Source organism: Lissotriton vulgaris, chromosome 2_2, assembly GCF_964263255.1.
Source record: "Lissotriton vulgaris chromosome 2_2, aLisVul1.2, whole genome shotgun sequence".
Taxonomy (NCBI): Eukaryota; Metazoa; Chordata; class Amphibia; order Caudata; family Salamandridae; genus Lissotriton; species Lissotriton vulgaris.
The window spans coordinates 316,183,694-316,206,035 of NC_141688.1; the positions used below are offsets into that span (position 1 = coordinate 316,183,694).

The 22,342-nt window shown below is 51.4% G+C and overlaps 1 protein-coding gene across 1 annotated transcript in view; it reads right to left on the minus strand.

Annotated features, from left to right (window-relative positions):
- AMBRA1 (autophagy and beclin 1 regulator 1) overlaps positions 1 to 22,342 on the minus strand; it is a 962,358-nt gene that overhangs the window by 810,292 nt on the left and 129,724 nt on the right. Inside the window, exon 6 of the mRNA XM_086959655.1 lies at positions 15,152 to 15,218. Coding sequence (XP_086815781.1) covers positions 15,152 to 15,218 — 67 coding nt within the window. The remainder of the gene's footprint in view (positions 1 to 15,151; positions 15,219 to 22,342) is intronic.

Here is a 22,342-nt window from a genome sequence, read left to right on the forward strand (position 1 = left end):
AAACAAAGGCAGACCTTCATGGGCGTCAAGAGGAAACTTTGGGATAAAGGACTCAAATATGCCATGATGTACCCTGCCAAGTTGAGAGTGGAGTATGCGGGCAGGGCAATGTTCTTTGACAATCCCGAAATTGCCTCGGACTGGCTGGAGACCATCTCCTCTCAGAATGATCAGCGGCGAATGAGTGGAGACAAAGAGGATGGCGCACAAGAGCAAGAATAAGAACGAACACTATTGCTGATGATGTCTGACTAAATTGAGAGATGGGGACGGTATGAACAGAGTACGCGGATAAGTCAGTTATACACACTTTGTGTCACGGTCTTATGGAAGTTATGGGGACGGGCGGGGAAATCGGGGGTCGTACTCCTCCTCATGGTTACTTTTCGGTAGTTTAGTAGTTAGAGTATGGGGCGACAGGCACACTGCAAGTTGGGGGCGGAAGAACACCGTAAGCAGGGGCGCAGGGAGGGGGGGGGGGGAGGCGCACAGGGTTTGTTTGGGGGTGGTAATGTATGTAACTTTTTTGTATTGTTTGTAGGCATCGTATTTCAAGGCTTTTTTCAGAATTTTGACGTGTTTATGGTGCAGGAACTGGAGGGGAGACTGACTCACTATATGTTTTATAATGGGGGGTAGAAGGCTAACTGTTTGAAGTTGGAATGTAAATGGGTTGGGGGACAAAATCAAATGCACTGTGGTTCTTCAGTTCCTTAGACGTCAAGCCCCGGATGTTGTACTGCTACAGGAAACGCACTTAGTGGGGAACTCCTGTAGAGCAATGCACAGACTGGGATACCGTTTGGTGGCGCATGCGGGTTTCACATCAGGATCCAGGGGGGTGGGGATTCTGTTTAGGAAGACGCTCCCCATGGTGATTGATTCTGTTATCGAAGATGATAGGGGCAGATATATAGGGGTGTCGGGTTGCTGGGAGGGGCATATCCTCTCCTTACTGTCAGTGTACGTCCCCCCAGGTATGCAAGCAACCACATTCGTGGCTTTGGGGAAACTCCTACTGGACCTCCCGAGAGGTCTTCTAATTATGGGAGGCGACTTTAATGCTGTGGTCGCTGGTACTATGGATAGGCCTCCCCCTAGGGATACGAGGAGGGCGCAAAGATGGCTTCCTGAGTTCATGGATGCAGTGGGTCTGATTGATTGTTGGAGATTGCTTCATCCGGATCAACGACAGTTCACTTTTCAATCTGGTGCACATGGTAGTCTATCACGTATGGATCACTGTTTGGTGCCTGCAGCCCAGGCATATTACATCACAGAAGCTACACACCTAGCGAGAGGTATATCGGATCATTCGCCGCTTTTGATCAGGCTCGATGTGTCCTCGGATCAAGCGCTAGGATAGCCCCCATTAATCCCTGGTATATACGCAATCCTAAAATCCGTAAGGATTTGCTGAAGGGGTTGGACCACTATTTTCGGGAGAATGAGGGATCGGTGTCATCCTCACTTTCGCTATGGGAGGCTTTTAAGGTGGTTATAAGAGGCCAGGCCTTGTCACTGATTGCAGGGGCTAAGAGGGATCGGAACGCAGAAATTGTGACAATAGAATCCGATATAGCTCATAATGAGGAGGAGCAAGAGGTGACTCGTGCTAAACTGCATGCCCTGAATCTTAAGCAGCTTGAATATAGAGCGCTAGTTACTGAAAGTGCCAAAGCGCTGAGTAGAGAGCAGCAGGGTCGGTTATACGATGTCGGGGATAAGGCTGGGAAACTTATTGCATGGTTTGATAAGAAAGACCGGGCATATCGGGTCGTTCTGAAATTAGAGGCAGCTGATGGAACGCGAATAACTGATCCCCAAGGCATTGTGGATAATTTTGCAGAATATTTTCGTATAGTGTATATCTCAGTCACAGGGCAGCCGGAAGAGGACTCTCACTTATTGTTGCGAGATATCTGCCTTCCAGGCCTGACTAAGGAAGATCGTGACTTTATGGAAAGTGCTCTCACCGTGGATTAAGTGGCCCTTGCAGTGCGCTCCTTAAACTCTGGTAAGGCACTGGGTCCTAATAGGCTTCCGATTGAGCTGTATAAACTTAGACCCGATCGGATTGCCCCTTATCTTCGAGATATGTTTGTGGCAGCATGGGAAAAGGGAGTGCTGCCGTATGATCAAAAAGTGGCATCTATTGTAACTATTCATAAGGAGGGGAAATCGAAGACCAATTGTGCCTCTTATAGGCCTATTTCTTTACTGAATGCGGAGCCTAAGATTCGTGCTAAACTCTTATCCAATAGGCTTGTCAAGGTTATTAGCAGTCTGGTACATTCTGATCAATCGGGTTTCATTCCCCATAGAAATACGGCCCCAAATCTTCGCAGACTGCACAGGGTGTTGGCAAGAGCCCACACTCTGAAGGAACAGGTTGTAATAGCATCGCTCGACGCAACGATGGCCTTCGACACGTTAGAATGGCCATATTTGTGTGCAATTTTGACTAAGTTTGGATTTGGACCGGAGTTTATTGGTTGGGTGCATCTGTTGTACACTGACCCTCTTGGGCAGGTGGTAGTGAATAACCGGGTCTCGGCAACGTTTTGTTTGGGGCGAGGCACCCGACAGGGGTGTCCGCTCTCTCCCCTTTTATTTTCATTGGCACTAGAACCGTTGGCAGCGTGGATCCGCTAGGAGCCGTCCATTCGAGGTATTCGATGGTCCCCTCAGGTGGAGGACAGGATCTCTTTGTATGCGGATGACATTCTGCTCTATTTAACTTCACCCAGAAAATCTTTTAATGTTGCCTGTGATGTTCTGGCCTCCTACGATAGGAATTCGGGGCTCACTATAAATTGGGGGAAATCCTATTTGTTTGTGCTGAGTGGTGATGCCCCGATTCCTCCACGAAACTGCCCGATTCAAATCGCCGCGGGTGGGTTTACATTTCTGGGAATCTTTATTTCATTGGAACCCGCAGTCAGATACGAAAGAAACCTCCTCCCCCCTTTGGTTAGGTTGAAAAGTGGCGTGAATAGTTAGAGGAAGCTTCCTCTCTCCCTGTTGGGGAGGGCTGCCCTTTTTAAAATGATGTCCCTACCTTGCTTTCTTTACGTCCTTCAGAACACATTAGACTTGGTCCGTGCCAGTTATTTCCGAGAGGTGGAGGGGATACAGCGTAGTTTATTGTGGGAAGGTAGGCCTCGTATTGCCTTGGCCAAATTGCCGTTACCATGGTATGACGGTGGTATTGCCCTCCCCGACATCAGAAGGTATTATTGGGCTTCTCAATTGGCAGCTATGAACCAAGGTACTTATGGGCCAGGCTCGGACCCTGGATACGCCATTGACAGATGGCTACTTCCGGGTGGAAATTATAGTAGAGCTTTATATGCCAAATCGGCGGGGGAAAGTTTGACGGGACCTACTAAGGTGGCGGTGTGGATATGGCATGACGCCACTAGTTCTTTGGGCTGGAGAGGCCGCCTAACGCTTGCCACTCCACTATTTGACTCGGACAGACTCGGGAAGCTTTGAAACACGAAAGGCTTCGATAGATGGGACCTGATCAGGAACACTACAATTGGAGATATTTGGGTTACAGGCAGTATTAAGACATTCGCTGAATTACTGAGTTCGAGTTGAATGGAGCGGAGTATTTCCGCTATGCGCAAGTTCGACATGCACTGAAGGCGGCAGTAGCGGCAGGAGAGGAACTGCCCGAGTCCTTGCCGTTAGAGGATAGGATATTGGATGGGCATTTGCTAGATACAACTATCTCCCTCATCTATAAAAATTGTTCAATCACAGAGCGGATCTCCTTGTAGAGTTGAGGAGCAAATGGATGGGAGATGGTATTGAACTGGATGACGAAGACTGGCAAACAGCCGTGTCATCCCCGAAGGAGGTAGCGATTCAGGCGCGATTGAGGCTAGTCCAATTGAAGATATGACACCGAGTATATGTCACAAGCCCACGCTTGGTCCGGATGGGGCTTTCGGACGACGATTTGTGCAGGCGAGGATGTGGGCAGGTGGGCACGTTCCTTCATATCATCTGGGAATGTTGCTATATGGTGGATTACTGGAGTGCAATACATGATGTTATGCGAGAGGTGTTGGGGGTGTCGTTTTTACCAGAGGCGAGGAGATATATCCTTAATATCTGGGAACCCACAGACCTAAATATAGCACAGACCAAGTGGGCCACTCTGGGGGCAATGGTAGCGAAAATGAATATAGCACAGAAGTGGGGTTCCGGAACACCACCTACGCTTGAGGAATGGAAAGAGAGCATGGACTGGTGTATGCTTCGTGAGAAGACCGTATTCCTGGCCAGAGGCCGACCCCGTAAGTGGGTGAATGTTTGGGGGCAGTGGAATCGATACAGGGGTGAGATTTGTGTACCACCGGTTGACCCTCCTTTGGATATACTTGCATCCCCGTGACCCTTGCCTTTAACGGTATCTCGTCCCCCCCACCCCCCATCCTCCTTTCCCTTCACATCCCCCCCAAGTATATATGATCTGTTGTAAGGATATGTGGAAATGTCTTGCCTCTGTTCTATGCCCTTTTTGGATGCCTTGTATTAATAAAAAAAGAAATATTAAAAAACAAATTCTTGCCAATATAAAATAGTAATGGCGATTCAACGCAAAACTTATAAGGGTAGTATATAACCGATACGGACCTCATTAAGAAATCACAAAAGTGCACCCGTGGTTCTATGACCTCTCAGTGAAGCAAATTTACGTTACTCAGGAATTCACAAGTGTGTACAAAAGTAAGTCAAGAAAATTGTGCCAGGTACAGGTTTCACACCATACTTCTGGCACATCTTTGTGAATTTCATGTTCACGAGCAAATGTACATTTGGACATTTGTTCAGGCAAAATTTTCCAAAGCAGTGCAAATTCACCTTTGAAAACTTTTACTTTTTTCCTCAATTGAAAAATGTTGTCTTGTAGAAAGTTCTTTCTCCCCCTGAAAAACGTCTCAATCATGTTCTTGACATTAGTACATTTCCAAGTTGGGAGCAGGCTAGAGAGAAGGTGGAACTACCTTTAAGCTTGCAAGTTTGAAACTGTGCACAAACTGACAAGGAATTCCAGCCCTGATATGGCCCCTTCCAGGCTAACGTGTTTCTTTCAGATGTGGCCCCTTCCAGTCTACCTTAAGCCCCTGTGAGTAGATCTGCTCACATGAAAACCTTAATGGAAGTAAAATCATTTTAGGATGAAAAACAATTATTGCGACTGAAAGCCAGAAACACATGGGTAGATGGCCAATAAAGTTAACTGTAACATGGCTTTGCAGAGTTTATCTGTGAAATGTAAACATCCAAGCCCTTAGTATGTAACGGAGTCTGTGTAGGGGAAAAAGACTGGTAACTCATTGTTTGATTGAGGTAAAAGGGTGAAATCATTTTCAGGAGAAATTTTGGGTCAGTCTGGAGTACAATTGAACCTGCATGGAAGATTCTTGTAAAGTGAGGGACTGAACCTCACTTATACGCCACAGTGAGCAAATTGCTGAGAAGAGATGCTTTCCGCGAGAGGAACTGGATGGGGCAGGAATGCAATGGTTCAAACGGATGACATGTGAACGCTATATTAAGGCTCCAAAGCGGGCAAAGGAGAACTGTGGCAAACTGAAATGAAGAGAACTGACCCAGAATTAGAGTGGGGTGAAATGAAGAATGTTGAACTGGAGGCAAACGCCTTGATTGTCGAGAGGTAAATGAGGCCTCGTACCACAAGCAGCATCTAGGTTTATTTACAGTAACATTTTGTGAAATTGAGCTAATGCTCAATAAATTTGCTGGAGCAATTTACAATATGGTCTCTTAGAAGCTAAAGTAAGAAAGTGAAAAACTGATAAATCCTGAAATCTGCTCGAATCGCAAGAACATCATAATGAAAGTCCTGGCATTTTCGTAGCCTGCCATGATCACAAAGCCTGCCTAAATAAAGCCCATCATGAACAGAGCCATGGCGCAAATAGGACAAGCTGTTTTTTTTAAGGGGCAAGTAGTTGTTTGAAACATCTAGTCACTTGGGTAGTAGGAGTTTAATAAAATTCCACACCCTGCCCTAAGTACATTATAATAATGCAGCACATATGGGGGACCATCAAAAAGAAGGGAAAGCGGGGGCGTGGCCAAGGCGGCAAGCATGGCGGACGTAGCCTAAGAGAGCTCCGTCCCGCCGGCGAAATATCCAATTAAATATCCTGCGTCTCCCCGACCCAGAGACGTCCAAACGGGGTGAACAGCTGTCGGAGGTGACAGAGGAGCCCCGACGGCGATTTGGGCGTTATCGACGCCGAAACAACGAAGATCCGGGCCACGAGACGGCGAGGCCTCCTCCACACACAGAAGCCGGGACCTCGAGTTTGGTGAGCCCAGGCGGAGGTGCGGTGGCGCCGTGGCCGGCGGGGAGCAGTGAGCTGGATCGAGCCTCCGGATACCAGAGGCCCGGGGCGAACAAGCAGTGCGGCACAAAGGGGACAGTGGAACCGACTGCATCTCAGCAGAATTGAACCACCGGTGGCTGCGGGGTAAGCTGGAGGCAGGAGGCGCGCTGGGGAGACCGAGCTGATCCCATTCGGCGGGCGTATCAGACTGTGGGGGCCTAGTGAGCTGTTAGTGCTGAGGGGTATTGGAGTGACTGAGCACAGCGATGGTGGCGGAGGGCGCCGTGGCATTGGAGTGAGGGGGTAAGATAACACAGGCAGTCATATAAATTGCTCGAGAAGTGGAAGATAAACTCCCCTGCACCCGGGAGTGCGGAAAGAACCCTGACACAGATCCGCATCCGAGGAGGCGAGTGCAGCCGCCCAACACCCCCGCAGCAACTTGGATCTTGTACCTATATCTGTGGACCGCCATGACGAGGGGCGGCAACAGTGGCGGCGCCACGAAACAGGGAACAATTGACAAGTTTACAGGGCCGAGTGGAGGGGCAGGAGCCTCGGGGGGCCACTAAGTGCCAGGACTAGACAATGCAGCCCTCATGGCGGCGATAATGCAATCTAGGGACATGCTGGATGCAAAAATTGGGGCAGTTGTGGCGGATGTTACTCTGCTACGCCAGGATCTGCGGAATGCCGTGGCCCGCATTACTGAGACTGAGACCGGAATCACAGGTGTGGAGGATGATGTGGCGACCCTAAAGAAGAAAGTAGCCAACATGGAAGGGATTCAAAAGGGTCTTGCACTTCGGGCTGAGGATGCGGAAGGGCGTGCTCGGCGAAACAACCTGCGGTTTGTGGGATTTCCGGAGGGTTGTGAGAAGGGCGACATGGAGGCCTTCCTGACCCAGTGGTTGGAAGGATAGCTCCCTCCGGAGTCCCTCTCGCGCTGTTTTATAATTGAGCGAGCGCACCGAGCATTGGTCCAAAAGCCGCCGGCGGGAGCTCGCCCTCGACCGGTGATAGCCAAACTGCTCAATTACCATGATCGCGACACTATCCTGCAGCAGGCACGAACAAAGGAGCCCCTACTGTTTGAAAATCACAAAATCCTGATATTCCCAGACTATACTAGGCTGGTGCAGCAACAGCGACAGTCCTTTACTGCTAAGGCGCGTTTGAGAGGCCTTAATATCCAATATGCCTTGCTCTACCCTGCCCGCCTACGTGTGATTTTCCAGTCCCGGACCCAATTCTTTAATACTCCAGAAGAGGTCTTCACCTGGACAGACGAGACGGTCCGGATCAGAGTACATACCCCTCCGGGCGGTGACTCTGACTCATCCTCCACGGAGGGGGCCCCCGAGGAACCCCGGCGGTCGCGGAGCAGGAGCAACTGGAGATCCCGTTCTAAGAAGAACCCTCCTCCCAATGATGGAGCGACAGAGGCGACCGAGGCTACTGACACTCAGACTCCGGAAGCATGAGATCCTGTGTCACTCGGCGGATTACTGGCACGGGCCCCGAGGAGGGGCTGGAGGGTCGTGCTCATCTTGTGGGCGAAGAAAACTCTTGGGATTCATCACTTGAGACTTTTGACAAACAGTAATTGTATAGCTAAGGGACGTGGGTTGGGGGATGTTGGAGAGAGGGCGGACACAACCCCTCAGTTTCGAGGAGTTCGTTTAGTGGGGGGTAAGTTGGGATTGAGAGGGTAGTTCATGGGGATCCATTGGGATGGTGGGTCTCCGACCTCCCGTTGGGAGTCGGGATGCTCTATACCGCGACAGGTACTTCAATGTTGCTGAGGTATTTTGGGGGGTGGGGGTTGCAGGGGTAGTTTGGGGCGGGGGGAGGGCTGGGGGGCTGGTTGGGAGGAATTGGGTAGCGGGGAGTGACTTGGGGGGGATGGGAAGGGGGGTAGCTTTCAACTGCACAGTGTCCATTCAAGTTCTATGGGAGCGTGGTGTGTGTATGTGGTCCCAGACGCCCGGGCCTTTGACCTTTCTGCCCATAGATGGCGGTTGACACCCACATGACAAGCCTTCCGAAGGCAACTTTGCGTATTGTGAGCTGGAATGTACGGGGGATGCTATATAAGATAAAGAGAGGTGCAGTCCTGCGGCTAGGGAAGAAAGAAAAAGCAGATGTACTACTTTTGCAGGAGACTCACCTTCTAGGCACCAAGACCCTTAGCTTGCAACGTTACGGATATCAGCAAGTATATCATGCCGGTTTTGTTAGGGGATCCCGGGGAGTAGCTGTCTTGGTACACCGCAGGCTGTCCTATGTTCATGAAACACAATGGGTTGACGCGCAAGGCAGGTATGTATTTGTGAAGGGAAAGATAGGGGCTGAGCCGATAGTTTTCGGGAGTGTGTATGCCCCTCCTGCACTGCAAGGAGCCCTTATAGAAAAGCTGTTTGGTGTATGGGCCGAGGTACCAGACGTTCTGGCGGTTGTGGGCGGCGACTGGAATGATGTAATGAATGGGCGGATGGACCGTCACAGGCCGGGGGGAGATCTGCCAGCAGACACACCCACTAAATTGGGCGACATGGTGAGAGGGATGGGCTGGGTCGATGCATGGCGATACCAACACACCCAGAGCCATGAATACACCTATGTTTCGGCAGTACATAAGTCCTTCTCCAGGATAGATTATTGGTTTGTTCCTCATACCTGGATTGGGAGGGTAGACTCCCCTTCCATGCTGCCGCGCGGCCTGTCGGATCACTCCCCGACAACGATAGACTTACATCTTGATAGGAGGCGGCAGCCATTTCTGTGGCGCCTTTCCATGTGGCATCTGCAACAAGACGGTTATCAGACTCATATGAGGGAGGCCATTGCTCACTACTGGGACGATAATGACAGGCCCGAAACTGAAGACATGACCCTCTGGGAGGCTCTGAAGCCCACGCTCCGCGGGGTGGACATTGCCTGGTGTGCAGCGGCCCGTAGGACACGCAGGGAGGATATAGTAAAAGCGGCGGATCGGGTCCGAGACCTAGAGGAGCGATGTCATACAGGAGGGGAGGCGGAAGATGTTGGCCAATTGCTACTGATGCAACAGACATATGCCTCTCTGCTACTAGACGAGGCACGACAGCTGTGGCTAGCAACACAGAGTAGAATCTACCAGTGGGGCGATAAGTCCAGCACAATGCTATATAGGCTTTGCCAGAGTACTTTCCAGGCGCAGTCCCTACCAGGTCTTCGAGATGGGGCAAGGGCGTCCATGACAGCCCCAGCAGACCTAGCAGACAGCTTTGCACGGTACTATGCGGCCCAATATGCCCCCCGGGAGTCCCTCCCGGCGGAAGACATCGACAAATTCCTTGCAGACCTCCCGCCACGAGTGATCTCAGATGAGGGACGTGCTCGCCTTGAGCTCCCACTGTCGGCTGAGGAGCTGGGCACAGCCCTCGGAGAACTAAATGTCGGTAAGGCCCCTGGATCCAACGGGTTCCCGTGTGAATTTTTAAAGAAATTTCACCTCCAACTAGGGATGTACTATAAAAGGGCACTGGAAGTGGGCAGAGAGTGTGGACGACTCCCGATGGACTGGCGACATGCCGAAATTGTGGTCTTCTGTAAACCAGGGAGACCCCCTGAGCAACAAGAGTCATGTAGGCCAATATCGCTCTTGAATATCGAAGCGAAAATACTGGCGAAGGCACTAGCCAATTGTCTCCTCCCATACATTACTGACCTTGTCCACCCAGACCAAGCTGGGTTTATGCCCCACAGGGCAACAAGACACAACATTAGACGCGCACAGGTGGCAGTGGAGGCGGCCCTGGCGGCAGGGATTCCGGCGGCACTTCTATTGGCTGACATAGATAGGGCCTTTGACTCGTTAAGTTGGGTCTACCTCCGCGCGCTCCTGTCCCACCTAAACCTCGGGCCCCACTTCCTATCGTATCTACAGCTGCTCTACACGGATCTGACAGCATCAGTGAGAGTGGCCGGAGCGGTGTCTGATCCCTTTCCTATAGGCCGAGGCACCAGACAGGGATGCCCCCGTCACCGTATTTGTTTGCCCTGGCCATGGAGCCGCTAGCGGCGTGGGTACGGGTGGACGCACAGATGCGAGGCATCGAGTGGGAGGCGGGACCATCTGATAGAATCGCGCTCTATGCCGATGACGTCCTATTTTTCCTCACAGACCTAAATAGATCCGGGCCGAGGGTCCTGGACATGATGCGAATATTTGGAAAGGTGTCGGGCCTTCATTTGAACCTACGGAAGTCTGTATTATGGGTGTTGGGAGAGCGCAGAGGCTCGGGATCCTGGGCGGTGGCGTTGCAGGAAGCTGCGGAGGCATTAAATACATGGGTGTATTCCTGACAGACCTACATGGGGTCTCCTGGACGCGCAATGTAGTTCCTGTCTGGGACCGAGTCCGATCGGACATGAAAACATGGTCCCGCAAGCCCCTGAACGTGTACGGCCGCTCGGCCATATTTAAGATGGTGGCTCTCCCGCGTCTACTATACCAGCTGCAAAATCATCCATATCCTATTTCACCGCAGTTGTTCAAACAGGTAGATTCGGCGCTAAGCCAATTCCTCTGGGCTGGGGGGGGTGGCGGCAGTAGCACTCCGCACATGTTTCCTCTCCACATATTGTGGTGGCCTGGCAACGTCGGACATCCTGTCCTACTATCAGGCATCTCACATATTGGTTCTGAATGAATGGTGGTATGGGGACCGGGGAGACCCGGCCTACGCCCTTGAGAGTTACCTGATGGACCCAGATACGCTACGAGAAAGAGGCTCCCGATAATTACTCAAGTGGCTTTCCGGATATGGCGCGGGGCACTACACCGTTTGGGATGGTGGAACAGACTGACGAGGGAAACCCCATTGTGGTAGAATGGGCGGTTGCCGGCGCTGGCCTCCCTGCAGGGGTTCCGTGGCTGGGATGTGATTGGCATTTCGGCCATGGGCCATGTTATGAAGGGCACGACCCTCAAATCGTTCCAGGAGCTGAGAGAGGAATGCCCTGAACCCAGTTCTTTAAAAACGTGCAGTTCCACCATGCTATAACACCCGCCTTGAACGGCCTGGACTCATTGCCTGAATTTAGCCCACTGGAGGCTAAGGTGTTTATGGGGGAATTGGAAAGTAAGAAAATATCTAGTATCTACCAGACGCTGGTTACACATTGCTCCTCTTCCCTAGATAAACTGCGGACTAAATGGGAGGGAGACATAGGTGAACTGGAAGAGGAGGACTGGAGAGAAGCTTTTGAGGCTCCTAGGGGAGCTGTTATTGCGGTGATTTATTCAGTTCAAGTACCTACATCAATCAATCAATCAAGGCATTTGTATAGCGTGCTACTCACCCGGAGGGTCTCAAGGTGCTGGGGGAAGGGGGGGAGGGGGTGTCCGCTATTGTGTGCGTGGGTGAGGAGTCGGAACGGGATTCTCTTGCTGACGGGGAGCCAGTGCAGGTCTCTCAGGTGTCCGGCGATGTGGCTGTCGGGGGATGTCCAGGATGAGTCGTGCTGAGGCGTTCTGAAGTTTGGCTGTGGTTCCGGAGTAGAGGGAGTTCCTGTAGTCCAGTCGGCTGATGACGAGCGCCTGGGTGACCGTCTTCCTGGTTTTGGTGGGGATCCACTGGTAGATCTTCCGTAGAATGTGTAGGATGTTGAAGCAAGACGAGGAGACGGCGTGGACTTGTCTGGTCATCGAGAGGGAGGAGTCCAGGATGAAGCCCAGGTTGCGTGCGTGGTCCGTTGGTTTGGGTGCGCTGCCCAGGGCAGGGGGCCACCAGGAGTCGTCCCAGGCGGAGGGTGATGATCCCAGGATGAGGACTTCCGTCTTATCTGAGTTCAGTTTCAGGCGGCTGTTCATCATCCACTCGGCTACGTCTTTCATCCCTTCGTGTAGGTTGGTTCTGGCGGTTGCTGGGTCGTTGGTGAGGGAGAGGATCAGCTGGGTGTCGTCGGCGTAGGAAATGATGTTGAGGTTGTGTTGGAGTGCGATGGCCGCGAGGGGGCTCATATAGATGTTGAACAGCGTGGGGCTGAGCGATGATCCTTGTGGTATGCCGCAGATGACTTCGGTGGCCTCTGATTTGAACAGGGGGAGGCGGACTCTCTGGGTTCTTCCGGTGAGGAAGGAGATGATCCACTCCAGGGCCTTCTCCTGGATTCCGATGTTGCTGAGGCGCTGCACTAGGGTGCGGTGGCAGACTGTCGAACGCTGCGGAGAGGTCTAGGAGGATGAGTGCCGCTGTTTCCCCATTGTCGAGCAGGGCACGGATGTCGTCTGTGGCTGCGATGAGGGCGGTCTCGGTGCTGTGGTTGGCTCTGAAACCGGACTGCGAGTGGTCGAGGGATCCATTCGTCTCGAGGAAGGCAGCCAGCTGTCTATTGACGGTCTTCTCGATGACTTTGGCAGGAAAAGGAAGGAGCGAGATGGGGCGGTAGTTTTTGAGGTCGGTGGGGTCCGCTGATGGTTTCTTCAGTAGGGCACTGAGTTCGGCGTGTTTCCAGCTCTCTGGGAAGGTGGCGGTGTCGAAGGAGGTGTTGATGATGTCCCGGAGATGGGGTGTGATGATGGAGTCGGCCTTGTTGAAGACGTGGTGAGGGCAGAGGTCGGTTGATGATCCGGCGTGGATGGAGTGGATTGTGCGGATGGTGTCTTCGCTGTTGATCGGGGTCCAGGCGCGGAGGGTGGTGGTGGGGGGCGTTGGTGTGGTCGTAGGGTGCATCGGCTGTGTGCTGAAACTGTTGTGTATATCTGCGATCTTGCTGTGGAAGAACGAGGCGAGCGAGTTGCAGAGGTCTTGCGTTGGGGTGATGTTGTTTCCGGCGCTAGGGTTCGAGAGCTCTTTGACTATGTTGAAGAGTTCCTTGCTGTTGTGGGCGTTGTTGTCTAGTCATTCCTTGAATGCGGTTTTCTTGGTTGTGTGGATGAGCTGGTGGTGTTTTCGAGTGGCGAGCTTGAGGGTGGTCATGTTGTCTGGTGTCGGGTCTCTGCGCCAGGCTTTCTCAAGGGCTTGTCAGTTCTTCTTAGAGCTCTTGAGTTCGTCGGTGAACAAGGATGCTTTCTTGTTGCCGGGTCTGGCAGGGGGGGAGGGAGGGTCTTCAGTGGAGCGAGGTCGTCTGCGCAGTTGCTGATCCACCTTATGAGGTTGTTGGCGGCTTGGTTGGGATTCGCTGAGCTGGCAGGAGGGTTCTGGCTCAGGGATGTGGTGAGCTGGTCGGATGTGATCTTGTTCCAGCTTCTGCGGGGAACCTGTTGCGGGTGGTGGTGGAGCGTGGTCCTTCTGAAGTTAAAGTGGACGCAGCTGTGGTCTGTCCAGTGGAGTCCGGTTGCGAGGCTGAAGGAGATGTCGTTGCTGGAGGAGAAGACGGGGTCAAGTGTGTGGCCGGCGTAGTGGGTGGGGGTGGTCACCAGTTGCTTGAGTCCGAGGTTGGCGAGGTTGTCCAGCAAGGTGGTGGTGTTGCGGTCGTTGTTGTTCTCCAGGTGGAAGTTGAGGTCCCCTAGGAGGATGTAGTCAGCGGAGGGGAGGGGGCGTGCGGGCTGATGAAGTCGGCGATGTCTTCGCTGAATAGTGTGCGTGGTCCCGGGGGTCTGTAGATGAGGGTACCTCTGAGGGTGGTCTTAAGGTCGGTGTGTATCTGGAAGTGCAGGTGTTCGGCGGCGAAGGTGTAAATAGGGCCTATTTCACTAGGGAACGACTATGGAAGGCTGGTTTGATTGCGTCTCCTGATTGCTTGAGGTGTGGCCGAGAGGTGGGTACTTTTATACATACGGTGTGGTCATGCGATGGGTTGAGGAGGTTTTGGTCTGGTGTGTGGGACTGCCTGTCTGAGGTGTTGGGCTGGGAGCTCCCCCGCTCACCGCAGCTGGGTCTTCTCCATGTCCTGGAACAAGTGGGGGCAACATTTACAAACGGCATCTGCTGCTTCTTGGTCTTTCTGTGGCCAAGAGGGATGTGGCTCGAGCCTGGAAGGACCCTAGGGCCCCCCTGGTGGGAGTGTAGAAAAGGGGATTAGATTTTTGCATGGGACTGGAACGCCTGGTCTTCGAGGCTAGGGGCTGCCCTCGAAAACACTATAAAATATGGAAGAGATGGGCAGACTATAGAGGACTATTGTTGAAACCACCAGTGCACACGATGCTGATGCAGGACAATTGAATGTAGATCCCGGGTGAAGGGGACTACACACTGAATGTTTCTTGATATGCTTTTTGTTTGTAGATCAAGTAGACGCTGTGCAAGGGGCTGGGGGGGATCCGGGTAGGGGGAGTGGGAGGGGGGACATAGGAATGTTACTTTATTGTAAACTGTTGTTTGAATTGCATATATATGATTATTAATCTAAATGCTCACAGCTTCTCCGGTGCCCGGAGTGTTGTACTTTTCTTGCAATTTCTCAACAACACAATAAAATCTTGTTCTGAAAAAAAAAAAGAAGGGAAGGAAGACCTGTTGCACTTTGGGGCTCCCTTCATTGGTACAATAAACGGGAGCATCCGACCATGGCTTGGCTCTTGTTCCTTGTTCACCTGCAGCTGGAAGGCACTCACTGTAGGTAATGAGTTCAGAATCTGCGCAATAGAATCAGGCAGCAGGACAGGGGCAGGACACACAGTACTAGACAAGTAACACGTTAAACGCCTACAACTTTATGGACTGCTGAAGACAACCCCTGAGCCTAGCCCCTACACAGCAGTTTCTGTGGCTGTTCGAACAATTAGTCACTGATGGGGGATTACAGTATGCATGAAGGGCTCATAGGCCTGTCAATCACTGTACCTGCTGGTTGGAAGGGTTAACAATGGCAGTGAGCAGCGAGTGTCCGAGGGGGTCGAATCTCACCAGCCTGCAAGGAAAGGAGACACATCGTTACATCGGCACACTCCATCAATGAAAATACCATATAAAAAAAAGCCATCCAGCCACAAATGATAACCACCCTCTCCCTGCGCCCGTTGAGATGCTTAGAGGCCTTTTATCTCAAGTGCTATGAACTGAGATGTCTGCTGAGCCTTAAATGTGTGCAAGGAAGCTCTAAAGTTTCCTAAATCCATGCAGAAGTCACCTACTCCATGTTTTTTGCTTTGCATTCTGGGACTTTGTCTATTCTATAATGGAATAAAAAAAGAACTACAAGTTCAAGAACGCAGAGCAAAATCGTCTTCCGGATGAAAGATTTAAGCAGGGACCTGGAATATTTCAGAGCTATGCAATCCAGCTGACACATTTAATCTAGAATACATTATTTAATTAAATTCCAAAAACGGTTCCACTAACTTCCGTGGATTAAACAATGGCATAAAATATAAAAAGGCATCAGTAAAAATATTGAAAAAATAAGGAAAGACCAACAATCTGACCAACACCGACAAGAAATTCATTCACACATGCAAGCACTGATCAATGACATGTTTTGACTCGAAAAGAAACACTTCCCTGCAGATACGTCGGCCCTACAACTCTAACCACCCCCTCTACAAAAGGGGGACCACTCATCTGACATCTCCGGGCACCCTTTTTTTCCCTGCTAGACAGAAGTCCCCATGTAACCATCTTTTCTGGGTTCTGTGGAAAATGAGATGGGCTGAAGGTTTGCCTGTTAATATACCTTTTATATAAGAGAATGAATATTGTAGCATTCATGGGCATGTGCTATCGGCTGTTCGGCCTAAAATTACAACACTGAACCTATGCTCTCAGATCTTAAAGTCTGACACTTCAAATATCCTCCCACTAATCCTTTCACTCCCATTCATGTTGGATTATTGTGTTCCTCGAAACTTCTCAGCTTTAAAAAAAGAAAAAAAAAAAAAAAAGATTTTACCAAAACCTTTATTTCTTTAAGTTCTACTCAGTCACTTCGGATTCCTTTAGGTGATTTCAATTTGCAAGGGGCTACTACATGAAAGCTCTCACTCATCTTGGCCTCTAAAACAATTACCAAGTTCATCCACTCACAAAGCAGGTCATTTTCTTGATTTAGTCAATCTAGGTAAAATTCTTCAAATTAACTCTGTCATTGCCCTGCTAGTTTCCATTTTCTTTGTGCACTTACACCAAGTCTGTCACAATCCCCCTCCTCACTTGCTCAATAGGCCTGTCAGTCCTTCGGTGGAGAATGATCTAATCATCTTCTCTCTACAATACAAACCATTATAGAAAATGTCACCAAGGATCTTCTCCCTCTGTTGCTTTAGACAAGAAATTCTTACTTCCTCGACGCAATCCACACCCACTGATGAATTGCTAATAACTCGCCGATGATTGTAAATCAGTATTTCCTCTCCACGTGATTCCAGTTGGCTTATTTGACCTCTAAAATAATTTTTAGTAATACCTTTGTTGGCCACTCTTAACTCATCATTTGAGTCAAGACTGTTTCTTGAAATAAACTGCTTAAACAAGCAGGTCATAGGCAGGAAAGAAAACGTAGGAGTCATTATGAGCATTCATAAAAAGAGAAATACAAACGTATTTTAGCCTCATAAAAATTTAATTTTTTACCAAAAATCCAAATACTTCACTCAGAAGATAGAAGTAACGAAAAATTCAACAAAATAACTTTTTGCAACTGTTAAACAGTTATTTAAACCTCCTGAGATGGGGTTTCGGGAATGGACCAAAACCTCTAATTCATTGGCTTCCTTTTTTCAAGATAAGGTCAAGGCTGCCTTTAATCTTTTTTAGGTTTCGCTGGGGAACGGAGCCTTTAGGCTCCGCCTCCAGAGAAATCTCTTGATTACAGTAAGGACTCTGGAATACGCCCCCCTGTCCCATTGGCTAGCTCCATAAATGGAGGCTAGCCATTGGAACAGAGAGGCGTCCGTCATGGCCGGAGGAGACTCGGGGGCGTTCCCGAGATTCTTTGGCTTTTGGCGACGTCACGCGACGCCGGGAACGCCCTCGAATCTGGTCCGGCCGGGCCGTGCTTGCTGCTGTCCTGCCTTCTTCCGTGTCCCTCCTCCCGCCGTCCCCCCTCCCCCCTCCTCGCTGTCCTGTGCACGTTTCCCGCCGTCCGTTCCTCTCCCCCGCCTCCCGAGCCGCAGCTGATCCCGATCCGCTCTCCCCGCCTCCCTCTCCCCTCCCACAGCAGATCCCCGCCTCCCTCTCCCCTCCCACAGCAGATCCCCGCCTACCGGCTGCTGTGCCGTGCTGTGAGGTCGCCGTGTTCATCGACACGTGTTTGGTGCAGACTGAAGGTTTGTGAGCCTTCCCCGAGCAGAGCGCACTAAAATAACCTGTGTGCAGCTTCACCACCGCGACCCGGGATCAGTAAACCCCCGACGAAGGGCCCCGTACCTTGCTGGTACCAACGCGACCGAAAACGAGCCCGCTGCTCTCCGATTGGACGGGAGAGCCGAGCCCCCTCACCAAACGCCGCGACGGGATTGGCCCGTGCGGCACAGCGTCACCACTGTTGCCGTGTGGTGATTGGCTAGGGCGAGGAGCGTCATCGCAGGCTTGACCCGGGAGCCGAATTGCCATAGGCTGACTCCCGGGTGCTTTGGAGGCTCGCCCGTTCTGCCGTGTCTGGATTGGCCCGCTCGACTGGAGGAGCCGAGAATTCACCGCGATCACCGCCGGGCCCGGGGAAGACTGACCTGACCTCGCCGAGGGACCTGAAAGAGTGCTCCAGCCCCCGGCCTGCCGTCTCTGCCCCCCGCTGCTCCCTGGAGAACCGAGAGCGGGCGGAGGAGCGTCCTGAGACCGGCCGGGCTGGAGCGCTAGTGAGCGCTCGCCGCGGGGTGCGCCTGGAAGGGAATCCCCCCTCCCAACAGCATTGCGGTGAGACGCGCTAGAGGCGCGAAGGGCCCCTAGCAGCCAACGAAGATGGCTGTGGCCTGAGCGAGCTCCTTGACCGGTGGCGAGCACACCCGAAAATCCTGTATTTAATTCAGTGACTGAGAGGGAACAAGACGGCTGTGACTCCTGTTGATGTCCTGTAGCGTCCGGCGCAGAAACTGAGTTTGTGTGGGCTGCTGTTCTGCTGCGGCGCCCGAGAATAGAATTGAGGCCGGTGCCCTGCGGGGAGACCGGGGATTAGAGTTCCTTCCCGCTCCGGATAGAGATCAGACTGCGAAACCCCTGAGCCAGCAGCTGCAGAGGACCAACGGCGGAAACGCCCACATGAGCGCAGGAGACGAGACAAGCCCCAGAACAACACTCGCCTCCCGATGGGGGGCCTCCAGGCAGCAACCTGACGCCTCAGCGGCACACCGGGTGGGCCGCACCGCGCACAGAGGCACGCCGAACGCAATTTAGATGCCATATAAATCCGTGCTTAGACTAGGCCCGGCCACAAACTACTGCAGTCACCTCTATATCGGCAACGTCTGTGAGGACCCTAGAGATCCGGCATGACACTGCTGCGAGGGGACCCCGCATATGAAATTTAATAAACCCTTGACAGAGACCGTTGCGGCAGTCTCCTTGCTCTAGGAGGCGGATGTGAGCGGACAAAGACACTCCTGAGTGCAGTAGTAGCCATGCTCTGCTCCATGGGCCCTGGAGATAGGAAGGAATACGGGGGCCCAGGGTTGGGACTTTGTTTGAGGATCACTGCACTGACCAAGAGGGCTAAAACACATACACCGGGGCCCAAACCTACAGGCTAAGCGCAGCTCTGAATCAGGGACTGTTACCGCTGGGGCACGAAAACACACAAACCAGTAATAGGCAAGGTGAACTGGCAGCACACTGCGCCATTGTGAGAGAAACACGCCATCCTAGAACTGGACATAGAATCCGGACGGGTGGATTACACGGAGGGTCGGGGACAACAGTGAGATAGACGACTCAAACTACTGCATAAGTAAAACCGGAAGACCGAACGTCAACAGGGACAGGGTTCACGAGGTCAGGGAACGAAGACTACTGTGTCCTTTGCCCCGTAAACGGCCCTGAGGGGATCTGTGGAGATCCCGGCGACATGGGCGGACATGGCCCGCGTGTGCCCCAGACCAACAGACTGAACAAATATGCCTTCACCAAGGAGACACCGAGCCAGAAGGACTCTTAACCACCAGAAACGGAGGCGGGCTCGCAGTCTGACAAGAAAAAACACTGCAGGACATAATGGCCACTTTGCAGCAAATACAAATGTCCATCTGTACAATCTCCACGGACGTAACATTCCTACGGGCAGACTTTGCCAAAATGAATAACGGACGTTGAGGCTGCGACGGCAGGACTCTCAGTAGACACGGCAGCGCTGCAAAAGGAAGTGAAACAGCTGGAGCACGAGACCCAACCCTGTCCCGCTGGCTGTTTCCTGACCACCTTCCCGCTGTCCGTCCCCCCTCCCGCTGTCCTTGTCTTTGTTCCCACCCCCCCTCACAGATCACCTTGCAGCTTATAACACAGCACGCATTATCTGTGTTTAGCAGTGTGCCGCCCGATTGTGTGCAGGTCTTAATGCTGGCTGTCCGGGAGGTGGGTCGGAGTCTCGGGCCAAATGGCTCCGCGTGGCTTCACCCACACTACTTCTCACCGAGGGCCTGCCTTGCACCGTCGTTCACCTGCGGTGATTCCGATACGGGCCCCCCCCCCCCGTCCCCGCTGCGGGGTTAGACACAGGCAGTGCTGGGGTCATGGCAGAACTGCCATGGGAGGGGCAGAATGCGGTGAGCCTATTGTGATGGGGTCTTGGGCAACTATCGGAACACCATGTTGTGCCAATCCGAGTTGCACGGTGAGTGCATCCATGCGCCCCCCTCCCCGCCCAGTGGCACCAGATGGGTGTACAGGGCGGCCGAGCCACACTCGAGATCCGCCTGAGGGGAGGCGTCGGGGTTAACCGTCCGCTGCTAGGCCGCAGTGATTGCAGCTGCTGGCACTGCCACGCGACATCAGTCATGGGGAGCGCGCCGTAGCCCCATCCGCAATGGTGCACCGCCCCAGGGACAGGGGCCATGGCGCGGGCAGCTATGGAGGGGTTGGTGTGGGCTTTGTGACCACGGCCGGCCGCCAGCGGCCTTGGCCCGCAATCGTTGAATAAATGCCTTGGGATGATCTGGGGGTTAAGTAGCAGCCTCTCAGCCGTCAATTCCAGATGGGGGTGGTGCGGCCACTCCGTGACCCTAATAGAACGAGGAGGTCGTCAAACGAGCACTTGGCATAAGTTCGGAGGAGTACTCCTCCGAACAGGGACTGCGGGGGCGTCCAGGTTTAAGCAATGGGTGCCAGTGCCAGAAAGCAGCACAAGGCACCTAACCCCATGGGGAGGCGCAGGGTTGTCAACGTTCGATGTGGTAGTTTTGAGGAGGCAATAATAAAACAAAAGAATATGTGTCAATAGGTGTCACAAATTATAATTTTCACCCTGGGCCTCACAAATCTGGACTCCGGTTACAAAATGCTTGAGCGTTTCCTTCCCTACACTTTTGTGTTCTTCAGACGCTATAGTATAAAACACACGGCATTTTCTATCCAAAAGACTACGGGAATACGACGTATAACGTCATTTCGCAGTCCTTTTGATGGTGTGAGAGTAGCCTAGCCCGCAGCACAGTTTTCCATACCAGTGAATCTAAAATGTATCAGAATTAAGATGAACACAAATACATTGTGTAGATGACACAGTTTACACTTTATATTTGGTTTCGGGGTCTATCCCCTTGAAACAACTACAGTACGACACCGGGTGACGTCATTTTGTAGCTTCCCCCCTTTTTTCATGCATTTCTCGATAGCTTTTCTAACAAGGGATATGTGTCGGATCTGGGTGATATACAATCGGCTTTAATAACACTGGCCATTTAATTACTTTTACTACATTTTGTGACTGGTTTCAAATCATTTATGAAATATATTCAGGGCATGCAGAATGAACTACAGGAGGAATAACGATGACGTCATCCTGTAGTTCTTTACGATATCGTGAGATTTCGATCGAGGTATTTTGAACGCTCCAGTAACTTTACTGAGGACAGAATTATGCTTCACGAGCAGAGAACCCAATGAAACATCATAGCGTGAGTTGTTACATTACCATATTCCATTAGTACAAAGCCATTTACAAGCCGGTTAAACTGTAACTAGGGACGTTTTTGTGTGTGTGGCTCTGGGTGGGTGTGTGTGTGTGGCTCTGGGTGGGTGTGTGTGTGGCTCTGGGTGGGTGTGTGGGTGTGGCTCTGGGTGGGTGTGTGTGTGTGGCTCTGGGTGTGTGGGTGTGTGTGGCTCTGGGTGTGGCTCTGGGTGTGTGGCTCTGGGTGTGTGGGTGTGTGTGGCTCTGGGTGTGTGGGTGTGTGTGGCTCTGGGTGTGTGTGTGTGGTAGTAATTGCTGTCTGCTGAGCTCATCCGTAGGGTACAATAGGTCTCACATTCGAGAGAGATAAAGCTAATGGCAATGTAAATAACAATACCATTTATTTATCTGTTTTCAAAACCAACACAAAAATACAAATTTTGTCATTTACAATGCCAATAGCTCAAACTTTTCCAAAGGCGAAACCATTGCATTGTAAATGCTTGTTCTTCTGATCCTCGGACTGATCACAATGACTCCCAAATTAAAAATAATGAATGTCACAGTGACTCCTAAATTATTAATAATGAACGTAAGGTCCATTTAACTTATTTTGCTGAACTTTCTCAGTACCAAACTAAAACCATCCTCTTGCAAACAAAAGTCAGAATCTCGTCAGAATCCATGGTCTCCGAAAACAACTCATTTAACAGCAGACACTAGTTCTGAACACCTAACAGAAATTTTTATTCTTATGATTAAGTCAGAAAAATGTCCCAGTGTCTAGAAGAAAGCTTACATTCTTCCCTTAATTAAACAAGCATTTGCAATGCAATAGGTCTCGCATTTACTTGAGTTTGAGCTATTGGCATTGTAAATGACAATGCCTTTTATTAGGTTTTGGTTTTTAAAACAGTTAAATGAAAGGCATTGTCATTTACAATACTAATTGCTTAAGCTCGCTTAAATACGAGACCTATTGCATTTGTACCTGTGAGAAAACA